The sequence below is a fragment of the Callorhinchus milii genome, unplaced genomic scaffold (assembly GCF_018977255.1).
Source record: "Callorhinchus milii isolate IMCB2004 unplaced genomic scaffold, IMCB_Cmil_1.0 Scaffold1, whole genome shotgun sequence".
NCBI classification, from domain to species: domain Eukaryota; kingdom Metazoa; phylum Chordata; class Chondrichthyes; order Chimaeriformes; family Callorhinchidae; genus Callorhinchus; species Callorhinchus milii.
In genome coordinates this window covers 69,806,376-69,828,218 of record NW_024704742.1, presented here as the reverse complement: position 1 = coordinate 69,828,218, position 21,843 = coordinate 69,806,376, and the positions used below count along the sequence as shown (strand labels likewise).

The 21,843-nt window shown below is 44.5% G+C and overlaps 1 protein-coding gene across 1 annotated transcript in view; it reads left to right on the top strand.

Moving 5' to 3' along the window:
• The window catches only part of atrn (attractin), a 171,090-nt gene that overhangs the window by 44,068 nt on the left and 105,179 nt on the right, over window positions 1-21,843 (top strand). Inside the window, exons 4-11 of the mRNA XM_042343754.1 lie at window positions 1,843-1,971; window positions 10,769-10,974; window positions 11,865-12,033; window positions 14,331-14,418; window positions 15,695-15,935; window positions 16,535-16,718; window positions 17,301-17,455; window positions 20,915-20,990. Of these exons, the coding sequence (XP_042199688.1) occupies window positions 1,843-1,971; window positions 10,769-10,974; window positions 11,865-12,033; window positions 14,331-14,418; window positions 15,695-15,935; window positions 16,535-16,718; window positions 17,301-17,455; window positions 20,915-20,990 (1,248 nt within the window). The remainder of the gene's footprint in view (window positions 1-1,842; window positions 1,972-10,768; window positions 10,975-11,864; window positions 12,034-14,330; window positions 14,419-15,694; window positions 15,936-16,534; window positions 16,719-17,300; window positions 17,456-20,914; window positions 20,991-21,843) is intronic.

Below are 21,843 nucleotides of genomic sequence, written 5' to 3'. Positions count from 1 at the left end.
AGATGTGTTGCTTGAATTCTCGTGTATGAATAATAGTAATACTAATCCTTGCATTTGATATAGCGTAATTATCATGTCATTGAGATGTCTCAAAGTGCTTCACAGAATATATTGTAAAACCAATTGTGCACAGTAATGTCCCACAAACAATCGTGGATTGAGGACCAATTTATTTTTGAGATATTGTTATCCCTAGAAAGCGATCCATGAATCGACTAACAATTGGATTCCTATTTACTGCTAGGTAAACAGAGGCGTGTGGAGTAAGGATTCACCCTACCCAGAAAACAAACCTGGGTCCTCTCACTTGCGAGGCGAGCGTGCTAACTATGCCATGGGACTCGGTCCAATGGTCCAGAATAAGGACCATTGGTCATGTTCTCTCATTTAATAAATATTGAAAGATGATGTCAGGATGGCTAAAAATTAGCAATCCAGGAAAGGAATTCTAGGGCAGGTATGTTCTGTCAAAGGCATTTTCTGTTAACTGCAGGAAACTATTACCTGGATTCAAACACCATCATTTTTGCTTTCAAAATACAGTGACTATAATTCAAAATCAGAAGTGTCAAATCCTGCAAAGTACTTTGAGTAATCCTCCCAATATGAAAGATGCAAGGATTATTATATTTGTAGGCTTCCATAACCAGCCATTATTTTGTGGGTCATCCAGGTGTCTGACACATGCAGAAACTTATTACCATGCTTAAGAGTATCCACGCCAAAGATAGTTCCTGCACCAATTCATGGAGATTCCTGAGATAATTATTGGAATGGGATGTGCACTCCTTCCCTGAAGGAGCGAATCCTGCTTACCTAATTTCAGGAAGTATTAGGTATAGCTTTGCAACAACTACTACTTACATTTATATATAGCACCTTCCCCACTGAACTGCGTCCCAGAGCTAAGGTATAGAGACCTCAGGGGAATGACTTGGTTCTAAGCCTCTGACAGCATTGTGGTGCTCCTGCTTGCAGATGATATTGTGCTGGTGGACACGCTTGGTGACCTTCTGCGTTGCACCTGTCGTCGTGAACACTGGGCCAACTGGTGGGACATAGTGGTGGGTGCCCCCAAATGTGATATTATGGTTCTGCACCTGTGCCTAATACTTTCTGGAATTAGGTAAGCACGTAGAGAGTGTAAACTTCTCTGGAATTTCCACATCGCTTGCATGTATCGCCACACTGGGCTGACAAAAAAAAGAACACAATATTGGTTCTGGAGCTAAAGCCACGTCCTCTATAACCATTTGATAATGTATCAGCACAGTTGCCAGTTGTGACGTGAAAGGTGCTATATAAATGCTGTTTGTTGTTGTTGTAGTAGTATTCTTGCCCAGTTGTGTGGCTCAGACCATTCACAGGCTGGGGCAGAGTGTCAGTTACCACTCCTCCCAGTAACTGGTCTCACCAGAGCAGCGTGACAGAGCAGGGCAAGTAAGTGCTTGCAATCGAAATAATAATAATATAATAATCCTTGCATTTGATACAGTGCCTTAACACAGCATTGAGACGTTTCAAAGCGTTTCACAGGAGATACTGTGAAGTTGAATTGACTATTTTGTGGGCGAAACATAGCAGCAAATTGCTCACAGCAGTGTCTGACAAACAGTCGTAGATTGAGTGACTAAATTATTATTATTTTGCCATTTCACCTTGCTTTTAAGTACCTGCCTACATGTTAGCCAGTTAGCATTCAGAAATTGTTAGTTTACAAAGTATCTCTATAAATATTCTGTGACAATCTAACGTCTTTTACAGGGGCTTGTCTGCCATGGTGTGTGCATTGAAATTTCCAAAAGGTTGATTTTCTGTGTGTATTTTTTCTCTCTCCCCCAGTGGTTTAATTGTGCCTGAAAAGAACGGGAACGAGACGATGCCTGAAGTGGTTTCACGATCAGGCTATGCCTTGCTGCACTTTTTTAGTGACGCCGCCTATAACCTGACTGGATTTAACATTACGTACAAGTAAGTCCTAAGTTGTAATATTGATTCTGTCTGAATCCAGGCTGGATGGCACTGATATTAATGTCACTTGGCTCACTCTACTCAACAATACCAGACCGAACACTGTACAGTTTCACAGTACTTTGAATGCTAATACTTGGCAGCATTCTCTCCTCTGGGTCAATAGGTTGAACAAGAGATGTTAAACTGAAGAATGTTTGCCCCTGGTGAAAATCCCTGTGTGAGCGCACCCCTCCCCCCCCGCCCACACATCCCCAAGTCCCGTGTTGTGTATATTAAGCAAGGCTGCTCAATGGCATTTGGCATGTCAGCCGGTGAAATTGGTAGCACTCTCCCCTCGGAATCAAAAAGGTTGTGGGTTCAATCCCCACACCAGGACTTGGAACTTGTATAGTCTACGTTGCCATTCCAATACAGTGTTGCATTGTTACAGGGGCTGTCCTTAGGATGAGACATCAAACTGAGGTCTTATCTACCTGTTCAGGTGGTCATTTTAAAGATCTCATGGCACTGTTTGAAAAGAGAAAGGAGTTTCTCCTGGGGTTTTTGGCATCAATCCCCCATTTAATATAAGTAATTCATTTCATGGCTGTTTATAGAACATTGTTGTCACAAAAAAGCACAAAAGTAGGCCTGTTCTTCTCCTAAATTTAATCCCAATACTACTTTAATATTCCTCTTCAGGCATCTATCTACTTGCTTTTCAAAATAATCTATGGACTCAACTATGGTCTGTGGCAGAAAATTTCACATTTAAACCATACTTCCCAGTTTCCTGTTTAATTCTTTTACATTTTTAACATTAGTTATATTATTGCATTATCTAAACCGTGTGCCTTTGCTGTTTATTTTGACCAATGGAAGTAATCTTTCACTAGTTTATCTTGTTGTAACACTGTTTGACATCAAAGACCTCTTTCAAGTTAACTCCTCCATAGCTTGACTATTTGTTCAAGGAGAAAATACATTCAAAACTCATTGTGACTCGTTGTGGCAACAAAGCCTGTCTTAGTTGGTAGCACTCTTGCCTTTGGGTTGGAAGATTGTGGGTTCACGGGGTGACCTGGTGAGAGGTCTTTGATATTATGATGGATTATAATAGTGTAAACAGCACTAGATTATTTCCAATGGTTAGTAATGAGTGATGAGGAATATTGGGATTTGTGTTGTGTCAGTGAAATTTTTCAGTATAAAATTTCCGTGTACTCTCATATCTCAATCTGAAAATTGTAGGTTTAAGCCTTGGACCCGTATTCTTGTTCAGATGGACATTAAAGATCCTTTGGCACAATTCAAAAGAGAAGAGAGTTTCTCCTGGTGTCCTGGCCAACAATCCCCCAAATAGGATTGGTTTCTCACTTCATGGCTGTTTGTGAGACATTGCTGAGTCAAATTGGCTGCTGTGTTCAAAATACACAGTTAATACATTTTACAGTAAAATCCTGTGAAGGTGTTGTATTTAACAGTAAGGCTTGCCATTAACTCCGAGATGCTATCCATGTAAAAGTTGCTATATAAATGCAAGTTGTGGTTAACTCCCGGGTACTCACAGTGGTTTGTGTTGGCAGTGAGTAGTGCAGTGATTGACTCTTAATCCAACAAGGATATTAATCTACAGAATAGAACATTCTCTTCAACAACAACAACAACACATTGCATTTATATAGCGTCTTTCGTGTTGGGAGGATGTCCCAAGATGCTGGTGTGTCCTTCAATATGCAGCACAGCATCCTCTCTCCAGTAGAAATGAAAGCAGAGCTAAAGTTGCTCCTCCCAGCTCTCCAGTGTAGATTACAAGTTAATCTTAAAACTGATTATAGCGGCTGTTAATCTCCTACCGGGTCAGCACGAGGTAAGCGTGTCATCTACCGATCATTCCCCATTGTTCTCCTTCCTTGTGGTATTTTCACCAACGAGTGCCGCTTTGTGCACTAACTTGTCTCATTTACCATTTCCCTCTGCCGCCCCTCCCCCGCTCCCAAAGGCAAAGCACTGACCTTCATTGCTTGTCCAGCTAGGAACTGTTAGGGCTTTGGTTTGTAGGGTTAACAAGAGCTGAGTGGAGAGAATTCCTGCCCCAGTCTGTCCATCCAAGTCCTGCCGATGATGGTCTATCATTAAAAGTGTCCCTTTGGACCCACGAGGCTCAGGAACTGGACTAGAGACTGCAACAGAGGGTGGACTCGATTTTGATATTCTGTTGCCTGAGAAGGACTTGTGTCTACTGCAATAATTACTAATAACTCCAAGACTTGTGTGAAGGGTGAACTTGGAACATGTTCTTGGATCCTTCTCAGCTTTGAGTGGACCTCTCTTATCTCCCTTCGCCCCTCCATTTGAAGGAGGTTCTAGAAATACTGCCTCATAGACACAGTGAGGTTCAAAATTGTCTTGAAGTCCCTTGGCTTGACCTAAGTAATAGTGATAATAATATACTGTAAAGTGAATTGGCTGTATATTTGTGTTTCTTCCATGTGATCGCAGTTCAAAGATGATTTTCCACTCACTCTCCCTAACCATAAATACTGCAGGAACGTTTAGGAGCCTCTGGTGCTCAGAACATGGAGGTGGTGGTGGCTTGGTGGTTAAGCCACAAGGAGGCGTCTTATTTCTATGCTGATGTATTTTTTACAACAAATAATTCTTGTACTTGACATAGCACCTGTAATGTCCCAGATTGCTTCACATATTGCTGTCACGTGTAGTGACTATTCACCTTTAGACAAATAGAGTAGCTGATTTGCAGCAGTCTTTCAAACCACCATGAAGTGTGTGATCAACATATCAGGAAGACACCAGGAGAAACTTCTCTTTTCGAATAATGTCAAAGGAACAGGGGAACAGGAGTTGGCCATTCAGCCCCTCGAGCCTGTTCTGCCATGCTATCAGATCATGGCTGATCTGTTCCTCAACTCCATCTTTGCTCCATATGTCATGGGATCTTTAATGTCTTGTCACTCTCCCAAACTATTGGTTTCCCCTTCTAACTTACCCCAGTCAATCTTGGCTTTGACTTTGAATTGTTGGCAGCAAATATAACAAGTTTGGAAGTTTAGAAACATCTTTAAAGTCCATCTGTATCTCTGCAGTGGCACTGCTGTGGGAATCTGCAGGGGGTTAGAAATATTTTGGAATCACTTCTCTGAATCGACAGAAGGGTGTGTGGGAGGGGGGTCCAGGTTGTGAGGCAGGGGTGGGGGGAATGGGGATGAGGGAAGAGAGGTTGGGTCCCCGGGTCTGTGTCCGGGTTGGCTGGCGAGTGTGGTGGGGAATGGGGCAGTCGGTGTGGCTGCTGCTGGACAGCCAACGCCGATGCCACGGTGAGCCGGGCGGAGGATTCCCAGACTGGACAGAGGGAGGTTGTGGGAGGGTCAAGTGGGGATAGAAGGCGAGAGGGACCAAGAGAGAGGAGGACAGAGCGGGAGAGATGCAGAGGGGGGAGGGTTTGGTGGGAGAGAGGAGGGGGGGGGGAGGGGGCTCGGGTCAAAGCGGCAGCCATAGTGCGCACGCGGGGACCGGGAGCGAGCGGTCAGGTGGATGGCATTATCCCATAGGCTGGGGCTGGGGCAGCCAACCCAACAGGACCATGGTGGGCCCTGATGTGAGCCCTGGCGGGGGGGGGGCGCAGAGGTTTGTTTTTCTCCTGAAAACTAAACTATGACGTCAGCGGTTCCCCCGCTCCGCCCCCCCCCCGAGTTGCACTCCCTGCCGCCTCGTGCTTAAGTACCTGGGTAGGTAGGCGCAGTCTCCTCCCTGCGCTGTCCTGCCGCCGCTCCCCGTGTGACACCTGCTATTAAAATTTAAATGTTGCTCGCTGCTGGCAGGAATTGTTGCTATTGACATTAATGTGTAGCTCATTGTTCTTTAATTTTCTGAAGACCTCTAAAATGGAGGCCCTTGTGGAGTCCTATCGGGTAGTGGTTAGAGCACTCACCTTGCAAGCGGAACCTTAGGCAAATTTCCTTACCCCACATGCCTCAGCAATAAATAGGATGTCAGTCGCTTGGCAGATCGGTTTCTGGGGGTAATAGTCACTCCAAATTTTTTTTAAAAAAATTGTTCACTCAATCCACGACTGTTTGTGGGACACTGCTGTGCGCAATTGGTTGCCACATTTTGCCCACAAAATATTCTGTGAACGCTTTGGCATGATAAGGTGTTATATCAAATGCAAGGATTATTATTAATTACCTATTATAATACAGTCTGACGTTTTTCAAAGAATCATAGAATGTTACAGCTCAGCTTATTATCCATTCATTATTAAGCTTTCATGGCAGAGAATTCCCATTTTCTGACTACACACCTTGTAGGATTTTTTTCCTAATCTGCCCAATAATACCTTTTGCAATTAACTTTAATTTGTGCCCCTTCATTGGAGCCCATTGGAACTAATAAATAATCCTTGCATTTGGTGCAGTGCCTTCCACATTGGGTGGAGATTCCAAAACATTTCACAGGATATTGTGTTCAATCCGGTAACTGTTGTTTTGTGGTCAAGTGCGACAGCCACGTGGCACACAGTAACATCCTACAAACAGCCCCCAAGCGAATGACCAATTTTGTTGAAGGGATTGTTGGCCAAGACGTGGGGAGTACTCCCTTCTCTTTTCGAACAGTGTCATGGGATCTTTAATGTTCATTTGAATGAGCAGACAGGGCCTCGGCTTAACATCTCATCTGATGGATGGGACGGAAGGAAGGACAGAAATGGTTTAGAATGCCATAACAGCAGCTTGGATTTGTTTTGCGCCCTTCACATAGGACAATATCATGGAGTGCTTTACATTGTTGGGGGTTGGCCACTGAGCAAGTGGGAAACAGGTGGATGACCATAGTTGCAGTCGAAGAAGTAGGTTTTAAAGAAGGATTTGAAGACAGAGTTGGGGCGAGACAGAGGATTAGAGAGAGGGAGTTTCAGAGGTTAATGGCATAGAATCTAAAATCTCGGTGAAGCAGGGAAGGCAGGAAATGGGCCTGACTAAGGCAAGCAGAGGAGTGGGTTCAGAGGAGTTCGGAAAAATGGGGTGTTGTTTGGGGCTTGAAAGCATTGATAGCTGAAGGCAAGGAACTTGAAATCAATCTGCTGGGAGCCAGGCGAGAACTAAGGTAATAGTGAGGGTGAGGATCTGGAGTTTTGGATCAATTGGAGTCTGTGGACAGTTAAGCTAGCGAGACAACTGCAGAGAGAAGCGAGTATATTTGAAAAGCTTGAGGAAGAGGGATATTAAATGGTGTGGGGGAAACAAGGAAGACAGTGGCCATTCATGTGGGTGGCTCACAGAGGTTGATACACCACCAACCCAGGCTTTTATGGGACAAATGTCAATACTCTGACGATCCTCATCCTCACCTACAAGGCCATTCACGGCCTCGCTCCCTCCTACCTCTCCGACCTACTATCCCCCTACCTACCTGCCCGTACCCTCCGTTCCTCTGGCTCTGGTCTGCTCCACGTCCCCCGCCCCAACCGCCCTACCATCGGTGGTCGGGCCTTCAGCCCCGAGGCTCTGGAACTCCATCCCCAGTGCCTTCGCCGCCTCCTCCCTTTCCTCCTTCAAGGCCGGTCTCAAAACCTTTCTCTTTGACCGAGCCTTCAGCTCCCCTCTCGACTCTCTTCCCCCTCCTCGCTCCCTCCCTCGCTCCCTCACCCTGACCATTTCCCCCTCCTCGCTCCCTCCCTTCGCTCCCCTCACCCTGACCATTTCCCCCTCCTCGCTCCCTCCCTTCCCTCCCCTCACCCTGACCATTTCCCCCTCCTCGCTCCCTCCCTCCCCTCCCCCTGACCATTTCCCCCCCCCCCCCCCCCCCCTCACCCTGACCATTTCCCCCTCCTCGCTCCCTCCCTCCCCTCACCCTGACCATTTCCCCCTGCTCGGGTCATGACCCAACTGTGCAGCGCCTTGGGACGTCCTCCTGACGTGAAAGGCGCTTTATAAATGGAATCCTGTTGTTGTTGATACTCTGATTGTCATCATGGAATTTAAAGCGAACGCTGTAGAGGTGCATTTATTTCCTGGCTAAAAATCCCCCCAAATAAAATTGGCCACCCATTCTGCATGGTTGTTTGTGGGACACTGCTGTACGCAAACTGACTGCCGTGTTTCTCCCACAAATTACAGTCACTCCAATTTACATTAATATCCTGTGACAACATGATAAGCTGCTATATCAAATTCAAGGATTATTATGATTAGCTCTTATTTTTTACACAATTGTATGTTGAATACAGAAGGGCTATGCAGTGTAGCTGGGCAGAAGTAGCTATAGTGCGACAGCCAAGTGGCACACAGTAACATAGACTGCAACCTCAAGGCAGCTTAAGAAGTGGAGGGCAGGAATGGTAATTGTCACTGTAGGGCAGGGCTGTGAAGGTCATATTTAGGGCTGACACAAAGCAAGTAGATTGCTAGAACCGGTTACTAAGGAGGGTGGTTGAATTTGGTACTTGTTCTCATAACAAACAGCTTGACCTTTTAATGACGAACTGCTGTGTTTGATTTTCACTGACTGATCCGCTCTCATACTGCAAATATTCCTGTAGTTACTGTTGGCCTCCTTAAACTGCATTCCATCATCGATGGCCACACTTTCAGCCACTGTGCCCCGAAACTTTGGAAGACTCTCCCTCTATCCCTCTGCCTTGCCCTCTCCTTCCGCATCTTCAGGTTGCAACTGAAGACCTTTTTTTTCAACTGTGCCTTCGACCACCTCCCCCCAGCTCAGCGCCGTGCTCCGTCACTGTCAAGTGCTCTGGTACGCTACTCTTCATGAGGGCCGCTATATAAATGCAAGTTGTTTTTTGTTTCCTGTCTTAATTATTTGTAATAGAGCGAGACCGCAAAGTCCCATAGAGGGACTATGAGCTTTTCGCTGATCCCTAGGAGTGTCCTTGGAGCGCTGCATCGTCGGAGGTACTGTCTTTCAGATGAGAAGTTAAAACCGAGGCACTGTCTGCCTGTTCAGGTGGATGTTAAAGATCCTGTGACACTACGGAAAAGAGAAAAGTTTCTTTCTCCCAATAACCTGTCCAGCAATTCTCCAGATAAAATTGGTTATTCCCTTTATGACTGTCTGCAGGACGTTTTTGTGTGCAAATTGCTTGCTGTGTTTGCCTACAAAATACAGTCACTAAACTTTGCAGGAAAATCCTGTGAAGTGCTTTAAGGTAACTTGACAACCTGATGAATGCACTTATCAAATGCCAGATAATTATTACCCTCAAGGTTCATTCTGCGGATATTTCTAGTGTCAATTGCCTCATTTCCTTAGAAATAGTCACTGCACTTACCTGCACTAGGCATACCCTTATATCTAGAGCGAATTCCAATGAATTGCCTATGCCTAGAGTCTCTCTTAGTGAATCCTGTTGTGAAACAGAGCCTGAAATTACTCCCATTGTCTTGATTTCCTTTAGTAACATAGCTTTCATTTAGAGTGAAGTCCAGGGGGGCAGGCTGGTTTATACTGAAACATGAGCCTGTGCAAGAAGTCTATTGTTAGTGAATGCTATCTGAAGCTTACTTTGTTGAATCAGAAATACAGGTTATAATAATTATTATAAAACCCCCCCCAAAAAAATTGGTCATTTACAATCCACGACTGTTTGTGCGACATTGCTGTGCGCAATTGGCTGCCGCGTTCGCCCACAAAAACACAGTCAATTCACTTTACAGTGTGTTCTGTAAAGCGCTTTGGGACGTCCTCCCAACGTGAAAAGCGCTATATCAAATGCAAGGATTATTATTATTATTATTATTGCATTTGACATCAGGAGAACATCTCAAAGGACTTCACTGTAAAGTGCAGTGAGTGTGTACATTTTGTAAGGTTTGAACTTATGATACTATGCATAGAGAAAGAAAATTTGCAGAGAAATCTCCAGTTGTACTGATGCTGTTTTATATGAATGAACTTGCTTTTTTGTAGTGCATCTCAAAGTGCTTCTGGTGGAGTCCCAAAGGCAAGTTTCCTTACTCCACACACACCTCTGTTTACCTAGCAGTAAGAAGGAATCCGGTTGCTAGTCAATTGGCGGATTGCTTTCCAAGGATAATAATCACTCCAAAGAATAATTAAAATGCGGTCACTCAATCCACAACTGTTTGTGGGACACTGCTGTGCGCAATTGGCTGCCGCGTTTCACCCACAAAATACAATCAATTCACTTTACAATGTATTCTGTGATGTGCTTTGAGACATTTCATTCATGCTATAAGGCGCAATATCAAATGCAAGGATAATTATATGCAATGATTTTTTAAAATACATAAGCAAATGTGACAGATAATTCCCACCAACATGCTCGAGGTGAATGAGCTGGATTACTGGTCAGAACACAAGGAGAAAATTCCCTTCGTTTTTCAAATTGTGCTGTGGGATTTTAACATCCACCTGAACAGGCAGAGGCAGAACTTCGGTTTAATGTCTCATCCGAAGGACGATATCTCTCACAATGCAGCGCTGCACTGATTGGAGTATCTTCCGAGACTCTGTGAGCTTGAGTCATTTTGAGTCCTATGTAGGAATCTGACAATGACAGTGTATTGCAATTGGGAGCTGGAATCCTCTGTAACCTTTTGAAGGACTCCATTGAAATGATGCTGAATGATCAGATTCTCACCAGCATTTCAGCCGAACTTCTGCTTCTCGGCGCCAATGCAGATTAGCGGACACAAGATTTGCGGATAAGCAGCGCTCCCAACTATAGAGGTTAAAATGACTGACATTTGAAAGATGTGCATGAAAAACGCCAATGACCCCAGTAGTGATGAGACTTCTTTTACGATGTGAACAGCATCAATGCCTGTCCGAACGACTGCTCAGAGCAAGGCGTGTGCCACGTGGATCATGTCAAAGGCAGCGTGTACTGTGTGTGCAATGAGCACTGGAAAGGAGAATCCTGCAGCATCCCTTACTGCACAGACGAGTGTGGGTATCCTGTACGCGGGAATTGTGACCTGAACGACACGCAGAGCTGCTGGTGCAACACTGGCTGGCAGGGTGAGTGCAGTTTGATAACTTTTGATCCAGTGTTCATTCATAATAGGGACCCACTCCTTGATTTGCTCCAGGTTAATGTGACCATGAAAGTTTCTGCTGGGACCAGTGGGAGGGAATCTAAGAATGATCTCCTAAACTAGGCATGTTTCTGGTCAGCTTAGTAGAGAGAGATTATTTCCATTCAGTAACTCAAGGCCATAAATTGATTAACCAAAAAAACGGGGAATGCTAGAAGCAAAATTTGTTTTACACAGTGGGCAGTTAATATGTAAAATGCTTTACCATAAATGTCTGTCGTAGTTGAGCCCATAAAGCATTTAAAAGTGGTGGATATCCGTGAGCAGAGGAATGGGATTAGACTCTACAGCTCCATTCGGGGAGCGAGCACAACATCGGGGTGGGAGCACAGATATGATGTGGAAGGAGGAGGGGACTGGGATTAAAGCGGTCAGGTCCATTGGATTGCACAAATATTATGGGATTAAAGCAGAGAGCTCCAGTGGTGGAGCGAAAACTAGACAAATATGATTAAGAAAGAGCAGGGGAATAGAGAGCTCCAGTGGGGGAGTAAGCACCAGCACAGACACAATGGGTTCAATGGCCGCTTGCTGTGATGGTATTTCCGATTCTGTTTCATGTCTGTTTAGAAACGTTTGTTGGATACCCCTGTATTTTCTCAGTGAAGGTTATACGTTCTGCAGGTGTTTATTAGTGAAGGTTTAATATTACCAAAAACAAATGTTGTTCTTTTTGCCCCTGTATTAGACACTGACAGCATGACTTTTCTTGTAAGTAAGCCTCTGCGGTGTTTATTTGAGGTTTTTCCATTGTGCTTTCCATACAGTCATACCATTGTTGAGAGCATATACTGTTAATCTAAACTCCCTCAGGTCCTGACTGCTCGTTCCCAGTGCCGAGCAATCACTCCTTCTGGGGTCGGGAGGAGCACAAGGTGCCTGGTCTGGCACGGGCTTCCCACAAGGTTGTGGTCAGTGATGACATCATGTGGGTTATCGGAGGCTACGTGTTCAACTCCTCGGACTACCAGATGGTTATGGCGTAAGTACAACAAATCCGTGCTTAGACATAGTAAGTCGCTGCTGCAGACTTAACCCTTGAGAGAGTGTACCTGCCTTTGTTAAATTGTCCACATTGTGTGTGGGTGGGTGGGTTGGGGGGAGGGTGGGGGGGCCTCTTGTTCTTTTGGTCGTTGCTCACACAGTGATGGTGCTGTCCCAGCCCAAGTCCAAGGTAGTATTTGCACAGATTCAGATCATGACAAGCATTTTATTAGTAAAAAAAATTGACAGGTGGACAGTCTTGTGGAGGTCTTCACCAACGTGGTCCCTTGTCTCACACCAATTTTCATTTGAAGTCAGCAAGTTCACTGCTGGGGATGGGTGGGGTGAGATTTGCATCACCTTGACAAGTAATTAGGGAGCTGTTTTCACTCCGGCCGAACAAATTTTACCACCCCGCCACATGACCAACACTAAGTTGGGACGGTCCTTGGAAGTTCATCCTTCGAAAATGCCTTTGGAATGAACGGATCAGACACTGCATGAAAGCTGCTTGAAAAAAATGTGCACATAGAGAATACCTGTCAAGTGCAAAGAACTGTGTCAACAGAGGTGCTCCGGGCTCCATCGAGCACGGAGGAAAACTCAGGTGTGTTCACTAAATGCACAGTAACAGAGAATCATGCTTTTTTTAATGAGAGATTTGAAGGCAGGGAGAGAGGAGACAAAGCCAAGACCTATTGGGAGAGTTCCAAAGAGCAGGGAATCTGCAGATCGTGGAGGATTGAGCTGGTAAAACAAGGAGATTGGAGTTAGAGAAACCAAGTCAGGGTTTAGGTTGTGTTGGGGGTGAGCTAAAGATGGAAGCCACCCATGTTACGGAGATGGGTGAAAGGGGATTTCGTCAAGGACTGGATGAAAGGCTTAGAGGCCCGAGGGTCAGACATAACACTAAGGTAGTGTAGTGTCTCCTTGGTTGATGAAATAGTTGGTCGATGGCAGGAGCCAAAGTTGATGGCTGCGGTTTTGTTGACATTCAGTCATTGTCGGGGAACCTTTTAAGTAAATTGTGCAAATAGATACAGCAAAATAAGCTGCAATCTCTATTGATTGACCTCGTCTCTACCTCTGCGATCAAAGATGAATAAACTGCTTTCATCTCTCCAATCACACCACTGCCCATTGCAGACTTGGGGCGTGAATGTTAATTTGTGCCACCTGCTGGAGTTTCAGTGCAATTGCATGCACTTGCATTTCAGTGATCATTTTGGCGATGTTCTGGATAATTTCAATACACGCAATGCAGGTTTACGTTTATGTAGGGCCTTTCACATTGGGAGGACGTCCCAAGGCGCATGTTATGTTAAATTTAACATAACATGCAGATACAAGGAGGAAGTTTGTGTTCTTCAGGTGAAATTTACTTTGCAAGGATGGAAATGACTTTCCATTGTTTTTTTCTTCCCAGTTCTCTTATTGCAAATGAATTTTATATTGCTTGATATTGTGCGAGAGTGCACACAGGAGTGTGAGTCATGAATGAACTACACTAGTGTTCACAAAGTCCTGTTACTCCCTTTTTTTTCTACAATGCACTAACCAACAACTGAAACATGTGGATGAATGATGATAATTGTATTTAGAAGCACTTCACTGTATTTAGTACAAGTGTTTACCATTTTGTTAAAATCACTGCACACATTTTCCATTGTCTTTCGGGTCCTTGGATATTCATGGATATACTAACCACAATACGGGTATCTCGACCATGTAGTTACTGGTATCAGACATTGTTACACTTGACTCATCTGCAACAGAAAGTAAAAATTCATTGTAAGAATAAAACAGGAGGTAACAGGACTTTTTCATATTTTACTCACTTTTTTTTAAAATTAAGGAATCCATAGCAGCTGAACTTGACATCTGAAAGGTGGGTAGAGGAGAGATTTACTGTTTGGTTGTGACTCTTTGTCAATAAGTTGAACTACTCTTCTCTCTAACCCATTGTTAATTTTGATTTTGGTCCACCATTGGCAGTCAAGCTTTCAGAGTATCTGGAACTCCATCCTGGAGTCCCTCTATGTCCTTCAAGGTCCTTCCCTCACCTCGCCTCCTTCAAAGTCCATCTCAAGTCCTTTCTCTTTGACCATGTCTTCGGTCGGTTGGTTCCCCCCCAACCCCTAGACCCCACCCCTCCCGAATCCAACTCCCAGCTCCGCTGGGAACCCTCGATTGTCCAGCACCTTGGAACGTCCTTCCGATGCAATTTGTTGTTGCTGATTTCTAGCATCTCCCGTGTTTTCCTGTTTAAATTATCTTGACGTTACCTGCACACAGATATGACCTGAGGAGTTTGAAGTGGCTTCCATTGAAATTGGTGAACACACCGATGGGACGGTACGGGCACTCCGTGGCTTTGCACGAGGTAATATTCTTTTTGGGAATCATCGGCTTTAAGAGAGGACACATGCAAACTTTGCACAGTGCTCTTTATTTCGCTCCCTCCCTTGTGCTAACCAGTTTGTTCAGTACTCTATCATTTCACAGAATTTCAGTCACAGCACTGAAATCAACCATTTGGCATTTCAAGTCCCATAGGGTAGTAGTTGTCACGTTCACCTCACAAGCGAGGTTCGATTCCCAGGCAGGGTGAAACCTTAGACAAGTTTCCTTACTCCACACGCCTCTGTTTATCTATCAGTAAGTAGAAACCCAACTGTTAGTCGAATGGCAAATCACTTTCTGGGGGTAAAAATGCCTCCGAAAAGAAAGGAAAGTTGGTCACTCAATCCAGAACTGTTTATGGGACATTGCTGTGTGCAACTGGCTGCTGTGTTTCGCTCACAAAATATACAATTTACAATTCACTTTACATAGTGAAGCGCTTTGGGACATTTCAATGGTGTGATAAGATGCTATATCAACTGCAAGTATTATTATTCAAAGTAGATGGTTGGAATCCTATCCTCTGTATGTAACATTAGAAATGCAGAGCGGTTTAAAGTCTTTTTCCACCTATGATTTGCTCCTGTTTTAGTATTGCACCACACAGCAACATTTCAGCCTGAGACTTTGGGGAAGGTCAAGTGCAGAGTGGACCATCACATTCTGAGCCAGATTGCATTAAGTAAATCTGACTTGCTTGTTGATGCAGAAGTAAAAAAATCTCCCAAGTTCCTCTGTGTTCCCCGAATGTGACAGATACTTGCACTGTTGCTTTTGGCTGAGATTACTGCCTACGACAGCAACAATTTGACATTTACACAGCATCTTTCATGTCAGGAGGACATCTCGAAGCCTTTCACAGAGCCGACTCGGAGGTGAGGAAAATGACCAAACGCGTGGTTGAAAAGAGAACCCATCCTACTTTGTGCAAATCATGACCATTCCCCTTTACATTGATAATCCTTGCATTTGATATAGCGCCTAATCATGTTATTGAGACGTCTCAAAGCGCATCACAGCAGATGCTGTAAAGTGAATTAACTATATTTTGTGGGTGTAATGCGGCAGCCAATTGCGCACAACAGCGTCCCACAAACAGTCGTGGATTGAGTGACCAATGTATAATTTTTGGGGAGAGGGAGGGATTTGTTGACACATGTCATGCTGTGTGTCGTGTATTGTGTTCGTAATTATGTCTCCTCGACCTGTATAGCCCGTGGCCAAGCTGACCACCTTAACACTGTGGTATGTTTCAGGATAAAATTTACATGTACGGAGGCAAAATTGATTTATCTGGGAACATCACCAAGCAGTTGTGGGTGCTCCACGTTCACAATCAGTCCTGGGTGCAGGTGACTCCCAAAGCCAAGCAGCAGTACGCTGTGGTCGGCCACTCAGCTCACATTGTGCAGTTCAGAAGCGGCAGTGTCATGCTTGTCATCTTTGGGCACTGTCCTCTCTTTGGCTACATCAGCAACATCCAGCAGTACAACCTTGGTGAGTATTGTCAGGGGAAATAAAGGTGGTGAACATAAATGGAAGTGTAACATTGTAACTTCTCTCCCTTGAACCATCTGGTAGCCACACTGGAGTGGTGCAGGTGCAAATCTTTGGTCAGCCGAGTGTCTGACACTTGCAGAAACCTATCACGATGCTTAAGAGTATCCAAACCAAACTGACATTTCCATGATCCCACCTACACACGGAAATCCCAGAGATGGATTGTTGGAATGGAATGGGCTCTCTCCCTGGAGGGGCACATCCTGATTACCTAATTCCAGAAAATATTAGGCGCCGGTTGGTGAGAGCCATGGCTTGGGGACCCCAGAGTGTGCGTTGGGGTAACTCCTGGAGTCTAACCAGCTAAAACTCGCTGTCTTGCAAGATTTCCCGCAGCTTGTCCCGCCAGGACCACCCTACCCGTTAGGGCTTTGTCTTGCAGGGTGATCCAGAACTTTGCAAATGGGCCAGAGGAAATAAAAAGAAATAAAACATTTGAAACAAAAAGAACAAAAATTATAAAAAATGAAAGTAACTTCCCTGGGGTCTAGTTATAACCACTGGACTGAACGCTGGTCCCTTTCTGCTTCAAACAGTTAAAAACACGTGGGATATCCTGCAAACAAAAGGAGCCTTAGTTCAAGGAGGGTATGGCCACAGCAGTGTTTACGACCCCACGACCAGAGCTATTTACGTACACGGTGGATACAAAGCTTTCAGTGCTAACAAGTACGGCCTCACGGACGACTTGTACCAGTATCAAGTGGATTTTCAAACGTGGTGAGTAGCTTATTTATTTCATTTAATATTGGTGCCCGCACTAAACATTTAGTGGAACAGTTGTTTGGCATATTTGTGATGTTTGCTTTTATTTAATAATCCTTGCATTTCCCAAGGGCCTAGCAATCCCCGGTTAGTACCCGAGTTGGTGGTGGAAGCTGAGGGGGGTGGGGGAGGGGAAAGATGATCGAAAGAGCAGTCAAAAGAGGTATTTACGGAGGCAGCCTCCAGATGTGACAGACCGTGAATGCAATGCAAGGATTATCCTTATTTCTGTGCGGTAAAATATTTACAGTACACAGTGCATTCACAGCTTTCAGGTAGGTTTGTGCTTTCAGCTACTACGCCCCAAGGTTTTGAAATACTCTCCTAATCCCTTCGCCTGGCCCCCTCCATCCCCTCTTTTAGATCACGACTGAAGATCTCCCACTTTGACCGTGCTTACTTCCCCTGGCTTGACTTCAGACTCCGCTGCTGTTTAGCGCTCTTGAGACGTTGCGCTGTGAAGGGTGCTATATAAATGCAAGTTGCTTTTATTGACTGGAACAGGAAGAAACTGATGCCCTTTCTTTTGCTTTCAAGGAAAATCCTGAAGGACGGGGGCTTCTTTCGCTACCTGCACACGGCCGTCATCGTGAGCGGGACAATGATGGTGTTTGGCGGCAATACCCACAACGACACGTCAATGAGCCATGGAGCCAAGTGCTTTTCTTCAGACTTCATGGCTTATGACCTTGGTAAGATGGTTATGCATTATTTAGATTGGTGTTTATCAATTTGTTGCCACTTTTGGCTCCAAAATACACAGTTACTGAACTTTGCATTGAATCCTGTGAAATGTTTAGATGACGTGATTAGGCGCTATGTCAAATGCAATACAATACAAATTTAAATTGTCGTCTAAGGCTTACACCTGAGCTGGGGGTGGGGAAAGGTTGCTAAGGCAAGGATTATTATTATTATAAATTCTCCTATTTGCTTTTTGTTGTCACTACTTTCTTACTATTCAGCTCCAGGGACCTGCTACTTTACCTTATAATAAAAATTCTTGCATTTGATATAGTGCCTTATCACGTCGTTGAGAGCTCTCAATGCGCTTTAACATGCTCAAAACACAGAACATATGTAAAGTGAATTGATGGTATTTTTTGTGGGTAAAACGCAGCAGCCAATATCCCTCCCTTTCCAAAGAGCGTATACAGTAAACCCCTGAAAGCTAGTCACTCCAAGGAAAAGGGCTCAGTGACGATTTATCAGAAGTGGTGAGTTAGGCATATGTATAACTACATAAATAAATGCTGCCGGGATATTGACAGCTTGATGACTTAAGTCGAGTTATCAGGAGTTAACAATAATAATCCTTGCATTTGATACAGTGCCTTATCACGTCATTGAGACGTCTCAAAGCACTTCACAGAATATATTAGAAAGTGGATTGACTGTGCTTGTTGTGGGCAAAATGCAGCAGCCAATAAAACGATAATGACGTGGGAAAGATGAGTAGAAAGTGAGAGACAGAGCGATGCATTTGGAATGAAGAGAGAACGTGTGTGTGCATGTCAGCTGGTGTGTTGAGGTTCCCTTGATGACCCTGACACTGTGTGTTTGCTTTGCCTTGCCTGGCAGATTGTAGCATTCTACTGCAATGCAAGATGGAGGAAATTTGAGTTTCACGTCTTTTATCAGCCTCTTTGCTCGTCTTCCCTTTCCCTTGTAATTGCTGATAAATTAGTTAAAAAGGTTCCTTAATTGTGTTTTAAGTGTCTGAATGCTGGAGGGCTAATAGTCAATCAGCAATGCTTTCTGCTCAATTAAACAGAGAGGTATAGTTTAATTAATGTGCTGACTTTGCTGTGACCTGAGCAACGGGGTTAAGTGCAAAAAGATGCCGCCAGAGGGCAGCAGCTCCATTCCTGTGCAGAATGCATTCAGCAGGAAGAAGGAACAAACTATATTTTTTATGTAGTATCTTCAAAATTGAAACCCCTCAAAGCGTTTCACCGTCATCATAGTCGCATAGTGACTGTTTTTAAGGCAGATGCGGCATTGATTTTGTGCACAGTGAAGTGCCTGGATTGCTTGCCTCTCTCCCTCTCCTCCTTTAACAAACGGTGATGGAAGGAGCATTCGGGCTGCTTTCTGCTGGTTGATGCAGCGCAGTGTGATGAGTTGTGGGATCCAAAGCACTGGCACTTTGCACTAAATCCTGCAAAGTACTATCATCAGCTCAATATTGTTTGAATGAATAAAGATTTCTCGAGAGCTTTGTCGGGAAACATTGACAAAAGAGCTGTCCCTCATTAATTCTATTTAAAGCAATGTTATCTGCGTTGAAGATAGGTAACCACTCGATAGCTGAATTCTTCATGTGTATTCAGTTACATTGTGTGCAGAACCACTTTCAGTCTCCAACCCAATGCTGTTAGAATGAGGCAATCTAAATTTAGCCGACTGCTCTGACTTGCTTTTCTGCTGGAAGCGATCTCTCGACTTCTAGCAGCACAAACTGGGCATCATTCCATCTCTCACTCCATCTCTCCTCCCACCCGCTCGTACGTCTGTTAACTTGCTTTCCGCCTTTGCCTTTGTCTTCCTTGGTTTTTCAGAATGGTTCCTTTCAAAGCTCTCGGTGCGAGAAAGCTTTGCATAACTCTTGCTTGTTATTGAAATGGGAACGTGAACTGGAACACAGACAGGAATCTCTTTACGAGGCTCCGAGGAGAGCATTGTTGCCAGAACAAGCTCTGGCGGGGTTTTGTCTTGCTTTGTGCACACTAAGTGATAGCACAAAATTGCATTTAGTAACTTGGCGGGTGGTGATTGATCCTCTGCATTTGTATGTTCTTCTTGTCAAGTTTACAGCACTAATAGTACTAGAGCAGTGAAGTGGATCCAGCTAATTTGATGTTTGAGGTAATACTATCGAAGTACTTTCTGCTAACTGTAACATTGGGAATACCTGTTTAACTCCATTTGAGCCATTAAATTCCAATCAGTGCTTTTCTAATTTAATTGATGAAAAAGTGTAGTCACCAGAAAATTGAGTGATTGATTGCGCTGCTGGCATTGGGACGGTACAACTCCTTGAACTTACACAACGTCTCTCGGGTAGGATGAATATCTTGGAGCACTTAAAAGAGACAGCAGCCAGGGAGGAGAGTAAGGGATTGTGCTCCAGCACAGTCAGTCGGTAAAGGAGGGTTTCGAAGGCAATAAAAGGGGGAGAGAGAGGGAATTTTGGGAGCCGAGTGGGGCGACTGTGGCTGAAGTTAAGCATTCTGGAACACTACCTACCCTGCTTGGGGAATGCTATAGAAGTGCAAGTTATTGTTGTTGAAGTTTCCGACCGGAAGTGAGGGGCGAGCACTGGACCACATTTAGAAGAGAACAGGAGAGAGATTAAGGCTGGAGATGACCGATAGGCAAAAGCGAGGCCATGATGGGATGTGAGAGTCAGGATGCGGGTGGTGTTATTCCAGTGGACCATTCAGAACCAGTACAACCTACAAATACAACAATGTGTATTTACATAGTGCCGCTCACACAGGGTAGTGTTCCTGAATGCTCGAAACTGACCACGAGGGGCAGTGAATGTGCAGAGACTGAATTGAGAGAGTGAACACTGCACTTATGTGCATTATTCAGCCCAGGCTCTCAGTTACTTTGCTGCATTCAGAGTGAGGATTCTTTTTACAAGTACATTGGGCTGAGTGCTAGATGTAAGATAAATGAAGTCAGATTCAGAAGTCCCGAGTTTTGTGGCAGCCGGTGGGTACTTTGCAGGTTCAGCCACTGGAGCAGCCTTCAGTGGATTGATGCAGCACCTTATCACATCATTGAGACGTTTCAAGCTCCACAGGATATGCTGTAAATTGTAGTGACTGTATGTTTTGTGGGCAAACACAGCAGCCAATTTGCGCACAGCAGTGTCCCACAAAGAGCCATGACATGAGTGACCAGTTTTATTTGAAAGTTATTAGCCAGGACATGGGGAGAAACCCTTCTCAACAACAGCAAATTACATTTGTACAGGGCCTTTCATATTGGGAGGATGTTCTAAGGCTCTTTTCGAATTCTGCCATGGGATCCTAAACGTCCACCTGGAGAGGAAGATGGGACGGGACCTCAATTTAATGTCTCGATTGAAGGACGTAAATTATTGTGTGGTTGACTGATTGCCTTTTGTTCGGTTACAGCTTGCGACGAGTGGTATGTGCTGCCTGCACCTGATCTTCCTCACCGGTTTGGTCACTCGGCTGTGTTCGTGAATGGGTAAGAGATTCGGGGTATCTTTTTGGTCAGCGAGATGTCTTTGTGCACAGGGAAGCCTATCACAGCTTTTTTTAAATTATTATTTATTTATTTAACTTTTTGTTTGTTTGTTTGTTCAGCCGAGTGTCTTGACACATGAAAAAACCCATCACCAAACTGAGAATTCACTTACACATGGAAATTCCAGAGATAACTGGATCACTGAGCTTAAGAGTATCAAAACTGGGCCGAAAGTTCCATAGACGTTGACAATTTGTTTCACCCACAAAATATACACTCAATTCACTTTACAGAATATTCTGTGAAGCACTTTGAGACGTCTCAATGACGTGATAAGGCGCTATTATCAAATGCAAGGATTATTATTAAAAATTTACATTTATATAGCCATGTACATATGGAAACCTCCCTATACCTGCAATAGAATGTGCAATCTTTCTGTTGAGGGACGCCTCCTGTTTAATTATTCAGTGACTATTATTCTGTTGCTTTTGCTCGGCTGGCTCCGGCCTCCTACTTGTCCCTTGTCCCCTCTACTTCACCATCAGCAGGCGCGCTTTCAGCCACTTTGCTCTGAAACTCTGGAACACTCTCCCTTAATCCCTCCGCCTTGCCCCCGCCTTCCCCATCTCTAGGTTGTGCCTGAAGATCTTTGTCTAAGGTCACCTCCTCCCTCCCACCCCAACCTCCTGGCTCTGCATCAGGCTCTGCCACTGTCAAGACCTCTGAGATGCAACCCTGGGTTTGGGGGTGTTATATAAATGTAAGTAGTTGTTGTATATTGTGGATGAATGCAGGAGCCAATCTGTTCGGCACCATCCTGCAAACAGTCAGCGTGAAGTGAACGGCTATT